General features: G+C 46.6%; 6 protein-coding genes across 6 annotated transcripts; 1 reads left to right on the forward strand and 5 right to left on the reverse strand.

Moving 5' to 3' along the window:
• Nucleotides 1–581: 581 nt before the first annotated feature.
• Nucleotides 582–1,479, reverse strand: N7478_004634 (sulfotransferase family protein; the record flags this gene model as incomplete). The annotated part of the gene is made up of 2 exons (XM_056920848.1): nucleotides 582–777; nucleotides 827–1,479. 2 exons carry the CDS (start codon nucleotides 1,477–1,479, stop codon nucleotides 582–584), a joined length of 849 nt encoding a protein of 282 aa, XP_056778885.1.
• Nucleotides 1,480–2,080: 601 nt separating this feature from the next.
• On the reverse strand, nucleotides 2,081–4,426 carry N7478_004635 (putative arsenite efflux transporter ArsB-like; the record flags this gene model as incomplete). Its single annotated transcript, XM_056920849.1, has 3 exons — nucleotides 2,081–2,425; nucleotides 2,497–4,172; nucleotides 4,306–4,426. The coding sequence occupies 3 exons, from the start codon at nucleotides 4,424–4,426 to the stop codon at nucleotides 2,081–2,083; spliced, it is 2,142 nt and encodes a 713-aa protein (XP_056778886.1).
• Nucleotides 4,427–5,837: 1,411 nt separating this feature from the next.
• On the forward strand, nucleotides 5,838–7,848 carry N7478_004636 (uncharacterized protein; the record flags this gene model as incomplete). Its single annotated transcript, XM_056920850.1, has 4 exons — nucleotides 5,838–5,989; nucleotides 6,049–6,185; nucleotides 6,271–6,951; nucleotides 7,028–7,848. The coding sequence occupies 4 exons, from the start codon at nucleotides 5,838–5,840 to the stop codon at nucleotides 7,846–7,848; spliced, it is 1,791 nt and encodes a 596-aa protein (XP_056778887.1).
• Nucleotides 7,849–8,091: 243 nt separating this feature from the next.
• N7478_004637 (uncharacterized protein) lies at nucleotides 8,092–9,960 on the reverse strand (the record flags this gene model as incomplete). Its single annotated transcript, XM_056920851.1, has 1 exon — nucleotides 8,092–9,960. The coding sequence occupies one exon, from the start codon at nucleotides 9,958–9,960 to the stop codon at nucleotides 8,092–8,094; it is 1,869 nt and encodes a 622-aa protein (XP_056778888.1).
• Nucleotides 9,961–10,863: 903 nt separating this feature from the next.
• On the reverse strand, nucleotides 10,864–12,157 carry N7478_004638 (FTR1 family protein; the record flags this gene model as incomplete). Its single annotated transcript, XM_056920852.1, has 3 exons — nucleotides 10,864–11,425; nucleotides 11,492–12,062; nucleotides 12,127–12,157. The coding sequence occupies 3 exons, from the start codon at nucleotides 12,155–12,157 to the stop codon at nucleotides 10,864–10,866; spliced, it is 1,164 nt and encodes a 387-aa protein (XP_056778889.1).
• A 1,334-nt stretch (nucleotides 12,158–13,491) lies between these two features.
• On the reverse strand, nucleotides 13,492–13,809 carry N7478_004639 (uncharacterized protein; the record flags this gene model as incomplete). Its single annotated transcript, XM_056920853.1, has 1 exon — nucleotides 13,492–13,809. The coding sequence occupies one exon, from the start codon at nucleotides 13,807–13,809 to the stop codon at nucleotides 13,492–13,494; it is 318 nt and encodes a 105-aa protein (XP_056778890.1).
• Nucleotides 13,810–14,133: the final 324 nt, after the last annotated feature.

Raw genomic sequence — 14,133 nt, forward strand, 5'->3', positions numbered from 1 at the left:
CCTTTCTCTCTGACATCCACGAAATATTCTAGAGACCCTCCAGGTTTGAATGCAATATTTCCAAGATATAATTTCCGGTAAATACATACAGCGTCACAAAGTCCAGAGCAACACATGAGGAACACTATTGGTTTCTCGTGGCCAAGCTTTTCAAACACCAATCCGATTCAAATTAAATGAGTCGTGTCAAGCATGAAAATTTGCCAGGCATTGATAATTCTCGCCTTGAAAATGAGTTTCCGGACATTACAATCAGCCACCATAATGCATACACAATCCTGAAAGAATATGACCGCAGACATCCCCGTGATGCTGAAAATTCAATTTCCATTTTGTTTTGATACCTCGGCTTTTTATACCTGAGCATCAAGGAGTACTCCGGGTCAATAAATTTCGATTTCTCCTTACCCCTGGTACTGTTAAGGTGCCGATCTACTTAGAATATTTACAAGAAATCAAAGACTAATATCTGTCGATATTATGCCTCGCTCCCTTCTGGGGAACTTCCAAGTTTCTGTTCGGCTGACTTGGAATAGTGCACAGCATAGCCTAGGTCCTATATAGCAGCCTCGGGATGTGTGCTATTGGCCACTGCAATATAGCCACGCCCCAACACCCAGCGCAACGGCCGATAAGCCATAAATATTCCGAAACGCATTTTTCACCATACGATCAAGGCTATCATCCAGCTTCTTTTCAAAATCTCCTCCCGATTTGTTGTTATCTGGGAATGGAACATCTGGAACTGGTTTCCCCAAAAACTTGCAAAGCGGCTCCCTAAACCCACATTAGCAAAGTACTTCCACGCCCAAAGACTCAATCTTACCATCCATCCTGAACAGTCCAATCTAGATACTCCCGCTGCTGTTCCGCCAAAGAATCTTCTAACCGACAATAATGTTCTTGAGCTACCCGCTTCCCATTTTTGTTGAAGTCATTTTCATAATACACCCGCTGAGCCAGATCAAAAGCCCACCACAGCCAGCACAAATTAGAATCAAACCAAGTCAGAGTCCACAAAGACCAACTAAACGCCGCCATAATCGTGGATTGCATACTGTCATACCATGCATCGATATTCCTTCGCCGATTCAGAATTACTTTCGCATGCGGATAGAATTCCATGAGCTCCCTGCCGAATATATTGGCTGGACAATCGGTTACCGCTTCGAAGTTGGCTAGGACTGAGTCAAAGTCCACATTTTCAAGTGGCTTTCCTGCAAATTTGCGTCGCATCAAGGGCACCCAAAAAGCACAATCGCCACTTTCATATTGAGTCTTTTGTAAAACGAATCCGTGATATACATCCGGGTAACCCAGGATCATGAGTGCGGAGCGTAAGGAGTCGGTACCACTTCGGGATAACCCTAGACAAAGGACTTGCATCTCTTTGTCTTGACTGCGGTGGTGATCGGGTGGTCTGCGTGAGAAAATTGTTCTCTCAAGTATGATTGATGGGAAGTGGGAGAGAGATTGCATTGTGACCGATGAAGAAATAATCGCTGGCTTCGAGACTTTAGTCGACCGTGAAGAAAATGGTAGTATTTATACTACTTCAAATTGAAGCGCGAAGGACCTGGCCGCAGCAGCTTCTCAGATGCTCGAAGAAAAGGGCCTGAAATTCACCACGTTGGGAGGCCTGGAATATCATATGATACCGCCGTTGGACGCCTTAACCCCCACTGTGAGAGGATCTTCAACGCAAGGAGGCCAATGTCGAATCGGCAAATCAGACAATTCGGAAAATGCCGTCGGTGAATGTGCTGCGTACGAAATACTGAATATGAGAACAACTGGTTAAGCACCCGATGTAGCTAGGTAAACAGCTTAGTAAAATTTATTATTCTCTTAACATTAAGTGGTATCCAAAAAGTTTATGTTTCTCATAAGAATCGCCGTAGTAACACTTGGCATCAAAATTACTAACTGTGCATAGACTTCGTAACTTCATCTCTGTTCTCTTTTGAGTATCGTTGATTGTTAAAGTGATAGCATAAAGCCATGACCCCAAAGGAGCATCGTAAGAAAAATAGAAAAAGAAAATATAGCGTCATCCTCATTGGGACTGCTATTTTGAGTCTCATGGTTTGTATGGTGAGTTGTCGCGGACAAGATAAACTTCACCTACAAGCACCGTGCATCCTACAGCCATGGCAATCGCAATAATGGGAAGGTTGACACGTGCGAACTCCAAACTTCCAACTCTGATGTGTTTTCTCTGCAGAATATCTCGCCACAAAAGTCCAGCCAATGATGCACTAAATGCCGTACTGAAAGCACCGTAGTTGACACCAAGAGCCATGCTATAGACGGTAGCCCAGAATGTGCGATTGCTAATAGGAATGCCATTTACTTCGTGAATTTGTAGCCATGATTGAATGACTCGCGACAAGAGGATCGTTGTGCCGATATTAGTTCCTGCGAACTATTTTCCGAGAAGGGACCCAAAATATTAGCAAGAGATATACACATATTGGGGGCTTGATTTAGACTTACATTGCAAAGAATTACGGACAAGAATCCCATGCCGCCAATTGCGCCCACGGTACCAGTCTTGGTTACCCAGTGATCCCATCCGTATGCGAACACCGGGACCCAACCCTTAGTCACAAGCGCCTGTACAAGCACGAACATAGCCAGCGCAAACGGTACTAGCGGGAAAGGCATGTGGGAGACAACTACAGTGACAGTTGGGAAAGTCTCCTGTAACCACTGGTAGGAATCGGCAGCGATTGAGACTAATGTGGTTCGTTTTTCGGTCTCAGCTTGGTATGGCTCATCATGTTTCTCGACATCAAGGGCGGAATGTGATAAATCCACTGGCTCGGGAGAAGATTCCAAGGCCAACTTTTGGGTATCTCGGACAATGACACTATCAGGCGATTGAATTTCGGGGAATCGCTCCTTTTCGATCAGAGCGGATGTTGACAACGGGGTCTGAGAATCCTGGTTAAGGGCCTTGGAGTTGAAACTGCTATCCAAGGCATCAAGCGAGGTACTGTCATCTGCAGGGCGTGATGTATTTCGTGACTGTTGAGAAGTCTCTAACGGACTTTGCTCGGGCGAGTTTTGGAGAGAGTTTTGCATAGACTGTCTTTCTCGCTCTGCTCTTGCAACTTCGATTTCCCGTCTGCCCTTTGCAGCAATCTCTCGCGTCTCATGCCTGTGCATCCATCCAAATATGACATCCCAACAGAACATCACAAACGCAGCGGGCAAAGTGACCCAGAACACAGGGTGTTCTTTACCAGAGTTACTGGAGGCATTAATAGCCAATATGGTGACGAGGGTGGCAGTCATGATGACCGCTCCAAATGCAGCACCTCCTTTATCAAGAAATGGATTCATGATTTCTTCCAACGAAAGTAGCTTCCCTTGTTCATTGTTAACGTCCTCTTCTTCCTCCGCAGTCCCCCTAGCATGGGGGATATTGGGATTGACGGGCTTCCGATTCCTGGCCTCTTCAGAAAGCTCGTGCATTTTGATAGAGACTGGGATGAGAGAAACATCTGCAAATAGAATATAGAGCAAGAACGGAAAGACGACGATGGCTGTGACAACAACTGGAACAATCATGTTTGCAGTGTATACGATGAACTTGATTTCAAAAGCTCCCGCAAGGACAAGATTTGTTGGATTTGAGGAGACGAGAATGGCCGATGCAATATTGGCTATGGCAAACTGGGCATGAATCCAAGCTCTCGGGTGAACAATATTACTCGAGACTCGAGTCATGTAGGCAAGGAAAGCCGTGCCGGAAAGAATGATAGGGTCGTTTCCAATGAATGTACCGAGACCAAAGAAGAAGGCATATAAGTAAAAGAAAAGTCGATGACCCAAGTCACCACTTTTTTGTAGAACCTTGAAGGCCAGGTATCGAATAAGTCCTGAAGCATCAATTGAGATAGCAATATAAGCCAGGGTAAGAAAGAACACCATGATGTCAATGGGTGAAATGTTTTCTGCTCCAAGTGTTCCATCGTGAACTTCTTTTTTCCCAATTGCTAGAATCGCTAAGAGAAAGAGATCTGCTATGAGTGGTGCGGTGACGAAATTCAAAGGAATATGGAGCTTCATGAATCGGCTGGGCTTCTTGCCAAATTGAGCATTGGATTGCCGTCGAGGTGCAATGCGCAAGCAAGCTAAGCCATCCAAAATCGCATTAACGAGTCCTCGAGGGACATATATAGGAATGTGGAAAGGAAAAAGTACGATGATATCTACATAGAGTTAACGACGAACGATCAAAGCAGAATTAGTATACTTGTGGGCCATGCAGGCCCACTAGGTGCCAAGAACACTTACTAGTGATAACAAAAACGATAAGAGTAATTATTGACCGCCAATTTTTGATTTGGTTGGTATCCAGGCTGACTTCGTCGGACCTTTTAACCGTCCCCAAGGGACTGTGGGTATCCATATACATGGTCGCGTGGGGGTTTCTGATACAGTGGTTTGGTAGGGCATATATGTATCAACGATCCTTTTCAAGTGGCATTCGATTAGCTTTTGACTGATATAAAGCCGCAACGAGGCATGAAGTTTTCCAAGGTTCCAAATACCGGAATGTAAGGGACGAAGGGTAATTCGCAGGTCAATTTTTTGGCTCGTGTGACCTTTAGCGCAGAGACATTTTTTTTTTCGGCAGCCGACAACAAGGGATAATGCTTTGGCGATCGAAAGCTCCGGATAAAACCAACCCCGTAAGCTTATTTACAAGCTTTTCCTGTGGTCCAAGGGAGTCGAGATAAGAATGTGGTTGATGTTCACGATAGATTGGGCGTCATTATCGCATCAGCGGCGCCCAACAGATTTTCGCGACCGTTTATCGCTTCGTTGCCAGCAGAAGAGCAAACACTCCGGTCGCTGTGAAAGAAAAAAAAAGAGTCTGGCAGAGGTTGAAGAAACAGCCCATATGATTCCAGAAATGGTCGCGTTAAGAGGTTTAAGTTTCACGATCAGTTCCGCAATCTATGAGGCTGTACCGCCATATGACGGAACAGTCAAGGAAGAAATTTTCCTAGAGAGATCTAAGCCTCAAAGACCACACAGAAGGAGAATAGGCAATCAAGAAGAATGCAGCCGACACGAGCATGCTAGACCTGGATTGATTAGTCTGTGCATGGACGGAGAACAACACGCGAATAGTAGAATAAGGCCAAAGACAGTCAGGCCAAGGCCCTTGGGACGCCCCGAGCCCCGCACTGCTACTCTGACCATTTGACTTGGCGCTCCAATCCGCTTTTCTGTTTACTCAAAAGGAATGAAGCTGGATGATCGCAGCGGGCAGAACAACTGGACACTACACCATATTGTTCTCGAAAATCCTTCGGTCGCAAAAAAAATTCCAGAAGTTGAGCGGGATCTGCCAGAAAGTATAAAAAGCGCCATGTAGGCACAGCCACTGCGCGATATTTACGCCCAGCAGGAAGCGCTACCAATCAGGAGGTGCTGCGGATCGTCCAACTCGTATTCAGCGCCCGGGCTCATGCTGGGATCGAAGCCGTCCACCACGGGAGCATTTCCTGTTTTCAGAGACCAGTTTGGCGATGGGATATCCCTGTGGCCGTCCAATCCCCGCAAAACCGAGGCTCCTGGATCTTCAAGATGAGGCTACTTGCTGACGAAAAGGATATGCGGCGTGGCTCGTGCTCTCTCGCCTGGGTGACGGGCAATTTCGTCCACCAGAAATAATAACACCTCTGTTTAAGGAGCCTCGTTTTCCCTATTAGAGTCTTTTGTAACACTGTGATAGCACCCCGTCAGCGCTATTGTGATATATGCCTTTGCAACTATTGTTCTCTAGCCTTACCGCTGTGGGAGGCGGATAACACGCAATGCCAGCAATACCTTTTCCTGGGGAGTTTTTGGAATCTACACTAGTCCACCGTAGTACGCTCCCGCCAGCTTCAAACTCAACAGGCCCGATTTTGGAAGTCGTTTGTGCTTGGCCAGTTTCTGGGCAATATGGGCCAGGGACACGATACCTGTATGAGTTTTGCCTCTCATTGCTTTATGTGCTTAAACAATTGCTGACATCTTTTGCAGATATTATATTCTGGCCGCAGCTTGCGTCTTTGCACGCAAGGAGGAGTGGATTCGTAATGCGTGTCTCGCTGCAGTATTACTTTTCCCCGCAGTCGCAGCGCTCCATGGCATTGTTCTTGCAGCGATCCATATTGACGGTAAGCTTCCCTGCATTTACACAGCCCTGAAATATTTACCGCCTGTAATGCTTGATTGCAAATTTTCATCTAATATGCATTGCAGGGGCCGTTGACATGGACGTGTACGGTGCTTTCCAGCTATGCGCGATTGGCATCTTAACTGCACCAGCTACCGTGCGACTCTCGAAAACTTACTTCAACAACCCAGGTCGAAACATCATATTCTTGTGGACGGTACTTCTTCTTGCCGGACTTCTCAGTCTAACTGTGGAGTTCCTTCGTATCAAACCCATTATCTGCCCAAGTGACGATGCGGCAACGACAATCTGGGCTGAGACGAAAATGTTCTATTATAACAGCACCTGTGGCCTACAATGCACAGAAGATAGAGGTCCACAATCCCCCCTTAGACAAGGATCAGCAAATAACATTTACGTGATTCCGTCGCCCCATCAGCTGGATTTTGATACGGCAACTCTCCTTGCGGCTGCCTGCTGCATACCAGCTATCCTGTCGTTGGTATCTACGTGGATCAAAATTCTTGATAAGAATTGGGAGAAACTCTCTAGAGGAAAACGAAGAGAAAAGGACAATGAGCCGATTGAAGGCACGAATGGCGCTACGCCTATCCAGATGACTGGGATTGCGGAGAAGATTCGAGGCTGGTTGACCTTGATTGAAATACCCATTTTTGTTGCGGGTGTTATAGCAATTATTGTGAAAGGGGAGATGAACTTCTGGAGTGAACCGGTTGACTATCAAACGGAGCCTATTGCAAGTATAGGTGAGCAAGCTACCCGCTTTGTCCTTTGCACCCACCTTTTTGAAAATGGTTCGATGAACTGACTTTCTTCTACCAGGGCAATGGGCACCTATTGTCGGTACCGGACTCGCCGTCGTCGGATCACTCTATCTTATATTCGCCGCTGATATGGAAGCTGAAGAGAATAAAAAAGATAAGCCTACAGACCAACAGATAAACCGATGTACCGAATGTGGCGGCAATGGTATCTGCCCAAGCACCGACTCTCTAGAGAATTCCAGACGAACCTCCACATCTAGCTCAGATCGACCACCATCCGAGATGGAGCGATCTGCTACATTTTCGACCATCCACCAAGCCATGAAAAGTCAATCTGGACCCGACCCAGGAGGAAGACGCAAGGTCGCGCAATTCTTCAACGCGACAAGTGCTTACTTCGCGACAAAGGCTCACAAGGATTTCAAAGACACAGGTTTCGAAGTGGAACAAAGAACCAATTTCCCCGAGATCCCAGGCGAAGTCTTCCGCAACAAGGACTTACATGAGATCAGGACTGTTTACAATACTTCACCTCTTCCGCGCTCACGAGCAACAAGCTTTGTCGGAAGCGATTATTCGAATGGAGAAGGTAGCTCGAATGTACCTAAACGGCAGCTCTCACTTCCTGCTCGACCACCGCTAGCTGCTACAGGTGGTCGACAGCATTCAAATACGTTACCCGCGGGAGGGGCGGGGCCTACCTTCCTCGAGATTAGATCCTTGTACAGCAATATACCACCGAGACAGTGGAGTCCCACGGATGAAACTGCGATTGATGAGCAGCATGAAGCTAGTCGTGCGCCTTCTATATCTGAATTTCATGCTGCGGCTCTCTCTAGCGGGCCCACCACGCCTAAAATAGTGGTTTCCTCTGATTAGCTTACGCTAATATGCGACGCCTTATGACCGACATGACTTCAGGTTTCTCTCCAATACAGAGATGTATTTGCATGCCACATATGTACGTCTGAATATCTGCATATGTATTATAGACTTGTATAGATTTGAATATACATCGCTTTCACCAACATTGATGTCAACCCCCTTTTACGAAGGAATGCAACGGATTCAGAAATATGTACTCAAATTGAGAAAAACTAAATAACAGACAATCATACAGATCTATGAGGCACTTTCTCCTGATGTGTGATTTGCCCCATTTGCCTCTGGAGTCTCCGGAGTCTCCTCACCCTTCTTCGTGGACTGAATACCAGATGCACCATAGACAGATATGAACGCCATTCCCAAGAAGGCAGAAACACAAGAGAACACCATAGCCACAATGCCCTTAGTAGTGAATCCAGAAGGCAACCATGCAACTTGCTTATTCTGCCCCGTGAGATCAAGGAAGTCCTCCGTATTACCCGCTGCATTACCCTTGTACGGAACTCCGGCAGCCTCGCAAACATCATAGGCCTGTTGAGGGATAGTCGTTCGCTCCTGAATCTGCTGAGGGGCTTCGATAAATGCCATAGCCAGACCTTGAGATAAATGCCAGTCGATGTGGCAATGGAAGAGCCACACACCGGGATTATCAGCGACGAAGCGGATAACAAAGTGGCCCTGCGGTGGAAGGACCAAAGTGTCTCGTCGAGCGGGGTAATCTGGGAATGGAGGATGATCCGACGAATCAAAAGGAACCGGATCGCCATCGGCATAGTCGTAGAAGTGCTCTCCATATCCGGGCGCCCGATTGATAACCTGGAACTGGTGTCCGTGAAGATGAAACGGGTGGGAGCCGGTATCTGCGTTGTTCAAAACAATTTCCACGACTTGATTATGTTCCAAGACCGTTGCGTGTGTGTAGTCGCCATAGACTTCTGCATTTGTAGCGAGATCACCAGCTGAGAGAGCCGTGTAGAGCAATGGAACTTTAGGCATGGTGTAGGAGATGTTGTTCAAAAGTGCATAGCCAGCACCGTCGTCGAGGTTTTCCATGTAAACTGTTACATCGATGGAGAGATCTGGATCTGGAAGAAGAGGCATTTTATCGTAAGGCACGAGCTTCGCGTCATCATACGGATCTAGGTCTGTACATGAAGCCACTGTGATGTCTGCCTGTGGGTGCGGAGCGGATGCATTGTATTCCAGCCAATTGGTTTGGTTTAATTGAAGGTCGGGTGAAATGGTATCCAATAACTGGGAATCAGCGACTGTCACGATCGGGTAATTCTTGTCTGTAGAGTTCTTCATCGTGACGAGAACGGCGTAGCGCTGAGCCGTGGCGATATAGAGAGTACTGGCGTTTGTTGGCTCCGTGTAAACTCCGTCAATCTCGACAATTTTGAAGTCATGATCCTCGATGTAGAAGTATTGCGCAACGAATGCCCCGATATTGATAAGCCGTATAAGGTAAGTTTTACCAGGTTGAACGGGAAGACTGGAGTGCAGGGTATCATTGAATAGAAAAGAATTAGGGACAGGCTCTGCGCCCGTCGGATTTTTGTATGTGATGAAATGAGGCGCAATATCTTCAACAAGCTCATGATACCAGTCGGTCAACGTGACGGTAAATTCCTCATCGTATTGATCATTGAAATATGTCTCGTTATCGTGAACAATCAACGCTTGACGATAACCATCCGGGTAGCAGTAGTCAGTATGGCAATGGTACCAATATGTTCCACTTTGATTGATGGTGAAGTTATAGGTAAATGAAGAACCTGGCGGAATGGGACACTGAGTGACCATTGCAGGGCCATCCATGTCGTTGGTAGTGTTTTGAAACATCCCGTGCCAATGAATAGTGGCACTTTTGTCTCCTAGACCGTTGTACATATTGACCACAAGTCTATCGCCTTTGTCGACCTCGATTTTAGGTAACGGCCACTGGCCATTGATGCCGACCACTTTGCGCTCGTACAAGCCATCTGGGTTGGCCATTACCCAGGTGACATTAAAGTCATGAGTAACGGTCTTTGCTTGGACGCATTGGAAGAGACAGAAAAGCGCTACAATGCGCGACAAAATGTCTCCTACGAGATTCGCCATCTTGAGGTGAGTCCTCGATGTCTGAATGTGTGAGGAATAGTGAAAGTTAAATGCGTCGAAAGCTAGTGGGAACACTCATAAAAGACTGCACATCCTAGTGACGAAGAGGAACGCTTTTTTCTTGTGGCGCAAGAACCGAGCTTGTGGGTTGGACCACTGAATTGCTGAACCTAGTCCCGAGATAAGATTATCGATCTGAAAATGGCCGGCTCGGGCGCTTTTTTTCGTAGTGGGGCGCGTATTTTTGAAAAGAAGTCGGGAGGGAAAAGAAACGAAAAACCCATTAGAGTGGCTCAGACCTCATGAGTGGAGAGAAATGGGCCGAGAGACGGGCTGTTGAACTTTCGTTATTGTCTTCCTATATTGTAATTCACGTGGTCATCTTCCATACCATTCACTAGCAACAAACACTGCCTCGTGTATACAAAGACTCGAGATAGGCTATATGCTAGTAGCTGTGACCCTGGAAGAAGTGAACCTCGTTGGTTTTGTGCGCCATCCTTAGACCGGTAGCTCATGTTTCAACCGGTTCACAGTGATATTTTTGATTACCGACCTCTTATGACTCTGAGACAATGATGATCTCCATCTAGCCCGGAATTCATAGGGATGCAACATTTCTTGAACCCTTGGGAGAGTAAATTAGGAGTGGGCCGACCAATGAACATCGACGCTCAGGCCTTGGGTCAGTCTCCGCTAAGCTTTGCTAAGCTGTGATCAGGGTCTTGGTTCAAAGTTGTTTTGCAAAATTACGGGATATTACAAGATTTCAGTCACTTTGCTTCACTAAAAATAATTTGAATTTGTGCGGGAACCTTGGCAACAAATCTGTAGCCTGAATTTCTAAGTTGTGTGCGATCTAAATAATATGCCCGTGGGTTTGCAAAGTGCAATCCTTGATCCTCAAGAGTCGGCGCGCTGAACAACAGTTGAAACACCTCCTGCATTCTTTTCATCAGTACTAGTTTGTACTTGCACACCACCGCTACCCTGGACTTCATGGAAAGCTTCAGGTTCCTCGTAAGGCCGTCGAAGCACAAAGGCTTTTGATCGTCCCTTGACAGAAGCGACCTTTTGCATTGCCGGGTCAAGGAAGGGAATGGGGCCACGGCGCTCTCGGTAGAACATCAGCCCATAGCCGACCATGACGGCAACCCAGTATATATTATAGCCAATGACCGAACCATAGGTGGCTGAGTTTGTCCATCCCAGCAAGGCGTTGAAGATACCCCAGCCACCACCGCCTCCAAGCTCGGGATTACAGCAGTTGACATGCCAAACACTCTGTTTGATGTTGTAAGATCCCGGGCCAGAGCCAGTCTCAGACGCATCCCCACCAATAATTTTGTTCCAAGCATTGTTCTCAAAATACCAGATACCACGAGAAAATAGTCCAGCGGCAACAAGGTAAAGGAAACAGGTTGAAATGATTAAGAAGATCTGCATGGAGGTTTCGCGTCCTCCCCTAGATGGAATGTCAGTGTTTCACTCTCTTCGACTGTAGGGCAAGTCCACATGGAAGGGAACTTACTTGTAGATCAGATAACCCACGAGGAATCCAGCTGCCAGACCACAGACAACAGCAAGGGGAAAGGATGACGCGGGAAGTCCCAAACCAACACCACCAACGTAGACCACAGCCTCCAAGCCTTCACGGAGTACCGTGATAAAAGGGAGGAAGAACATGACGTATTTTTCCATCCATCGCTTCATGCGACCATGCCGAGATTCATCGGGATTTTGGTCATGCGCCAAAGCTTTAGAAAGCTTCAAGCGCCATTTGTCCTGGAGCTTGGAAACGCGCAGCAGGGCAGCACCCATAATTGTAATAATCAATGAAGCAAGAATACCCAGAACGCCTTCCCAAATGTCCTCAGTGCTGGAGAAGGTATCGGTTCCTAATCCATAGAATGCTCCGATCATGCCGCAGCCGATCGCAAGACAGAGAAATAGACCCAGAGCACATCCCCACCAGACTTGTTTGACCAGCCGTTTGTATATCGTCCGATCCTCGCCTTCACCAAGTGTTTGCTTTAAAAACGCCAGCAGAACCGAAACGACCACCGTCGTTTCAAGGCATTCTCGGAAAATAATGAAGAAAACTGTTGCGATCGCATTAAGTTAGCTAATTGTGCATCTGGAGGTTGGTTGTAAAGAATGACAAACCCGTCACGGCAAACACTTGGTTGTTACCCATATTGATCTCAGTCTTTTGATTTCTGCAAAGCTTGAAACCTTTGGATTGTCCGTCGAAGCGAGAAAAAAAGGTGACTTAAAGTTTCAAAGGTGGGAGCTGGAACGATTGATAAGGTCGCTACTGATCATTCCATGGCTGCGATGCTCTCTGTATGCAAATTACTAGTGCGTGACTGGTGGGTCCGAGAGAGAGAGGGGGGTCTCGTATTTGATCAACCGTTTCCCAATCCCTTCACGTGGGCGGTCGATCTTCCATGGACGCGTGAAGCGTTTTTAATTATCCTGAGTTACAAAATGAAACAACTAGAAAAAGCAAAGCAACACAATAGAATATGTGCACTGACTCTAAACAACCCCAGTAATCAGTGATCAGCAAAGAAGGGGCCCAAATATGTTGAAATCCCGCGGCGAAGAAGGTTCGCGCGCATCAAGTGGAATTTCTCTCTCTCTCTCTCTTTTTTTTTCAAGAACAAACCCAATCTCGCTGTCTCCATCCCCGCACCCGCTACTGACGCAGAAATATGCAGGCAAGACAGAATGATTCACCGTCGGCAATTGATTTCAAATCAAGCTGAAATAAGGGGCCGGTGTGCTATGGATTTTTCTTTCTGCCTCCGGAAGCGCCATCTGCGAAGATTGAATATCGTACGATTATCTGATTGATATGGATTATCTGATGGATCGATATGATTGATTTGATTGATTTGATTGATTTGATTGATTTGATTGATTTGATTGATTTGATTGATTTCCGCGATACGAGTCTGGTTCACTTTGTGCTCGGATCCGAGTTGCCCGCACTAAGAAATCTTAATTAACTTGGGAAACTCTATGCCATGGCTTGCTTCTTTTCACCGGTTGGGCTCGGCCACCTGGTGGCGTTATGGTTTCCGCGTCTTTTTCCCCCCTTTTTCCTTTTTCTATGGATGACATTTACTTGGGCGAAAGACGTAGAGTTTCAGTGATGGCTTCCTCTGCACAATTTTGTGCTTTCCATTTTGGGAAATTGCTTAAGCCCGTATACACGAGGGAAATTCGACACTTTGTACAGGCGAGAAGGGGGCGTATAGGAAACTATTACAAAATAATTGACTCATAATATTTTATAAAGAGGTTTGCTTAATCATTCTAGCCGTAATTGTTGACCCTGGACCCAATCCAACTCGAACAGCCGCGAGTCATATTGATATGCGTTTCAAACTCATCGACAACCCTTTAGTAAAGGGTCAACTTGTTGATATTTCAGAGTCTCGCCTCTGAAATTGGCCACTTGTAACGAGGTTCGCACTGTATTTCTGATTTGACGACCGTTTTAACTCTACCGCAGCGAGGATATCAACGTTGGTCTTCAGGTCGCCAATATCGAGATTGGGTTCTGATCGCAAGCCGTTTATGAAACTTGAATTCGACCCAAATCGCATAACGCTCCTTGACGTCCAGTGTAGGGTAGTGGACTGCTAGCTGGACTCGGAATTTGAAAGCACCGTCAACTTGAAAAGTTCCAATTCGGTTAGACATCAGAATTAATATCCCGTCATAGTATTCTAGGACACGGAGAAATACTGAGACTAGTGCATTTCGCTGAAGGTCAGTCTCCCGACCTTCTTCCGAGAATACATCGGCTTCATCAAGAAGGACAGCACAACCCCACATGGTGCCAATATGAGAGACAGATTCGCTACTTCATCTGCATTTGTACCAATATCGCCGCATGTTACACGATAACGTGGCTTTTTGGTCAACTCTGCCACATATTCTGCTGTGGGTGTCTTCCCTGTACCAGGACCTCCGTGGAGCAACATCATGATGACAGTCGCGTTTGCTTTGCCTTTCATAATATCGGTTGATCCCGATGAACATCAATGGACGGATGGGGGGAAAGCTCGCGCTCGGGAACCAACTTGAAGAATACACGAAGTGCAAGGGATGGTATGGATATGCCTGCCCGGTTCGTCCCTATAAAGCCAAGGGAAGAAA

This window comes from Penicillium angulare, assembly GCF_028827245.1.
Source record: "Penicillium angulare strain IBT 27051 chromosome Unknown utg000004l_segment0_segment0, whole genome shotgun sequence".
Taxonomy (NCBI): Eukaryota; Fungi; Ascomycota; class Eurotiomycetes; order Eurotiales; family Aspergillaceae; genus Penicillium; species Penicillium angulare.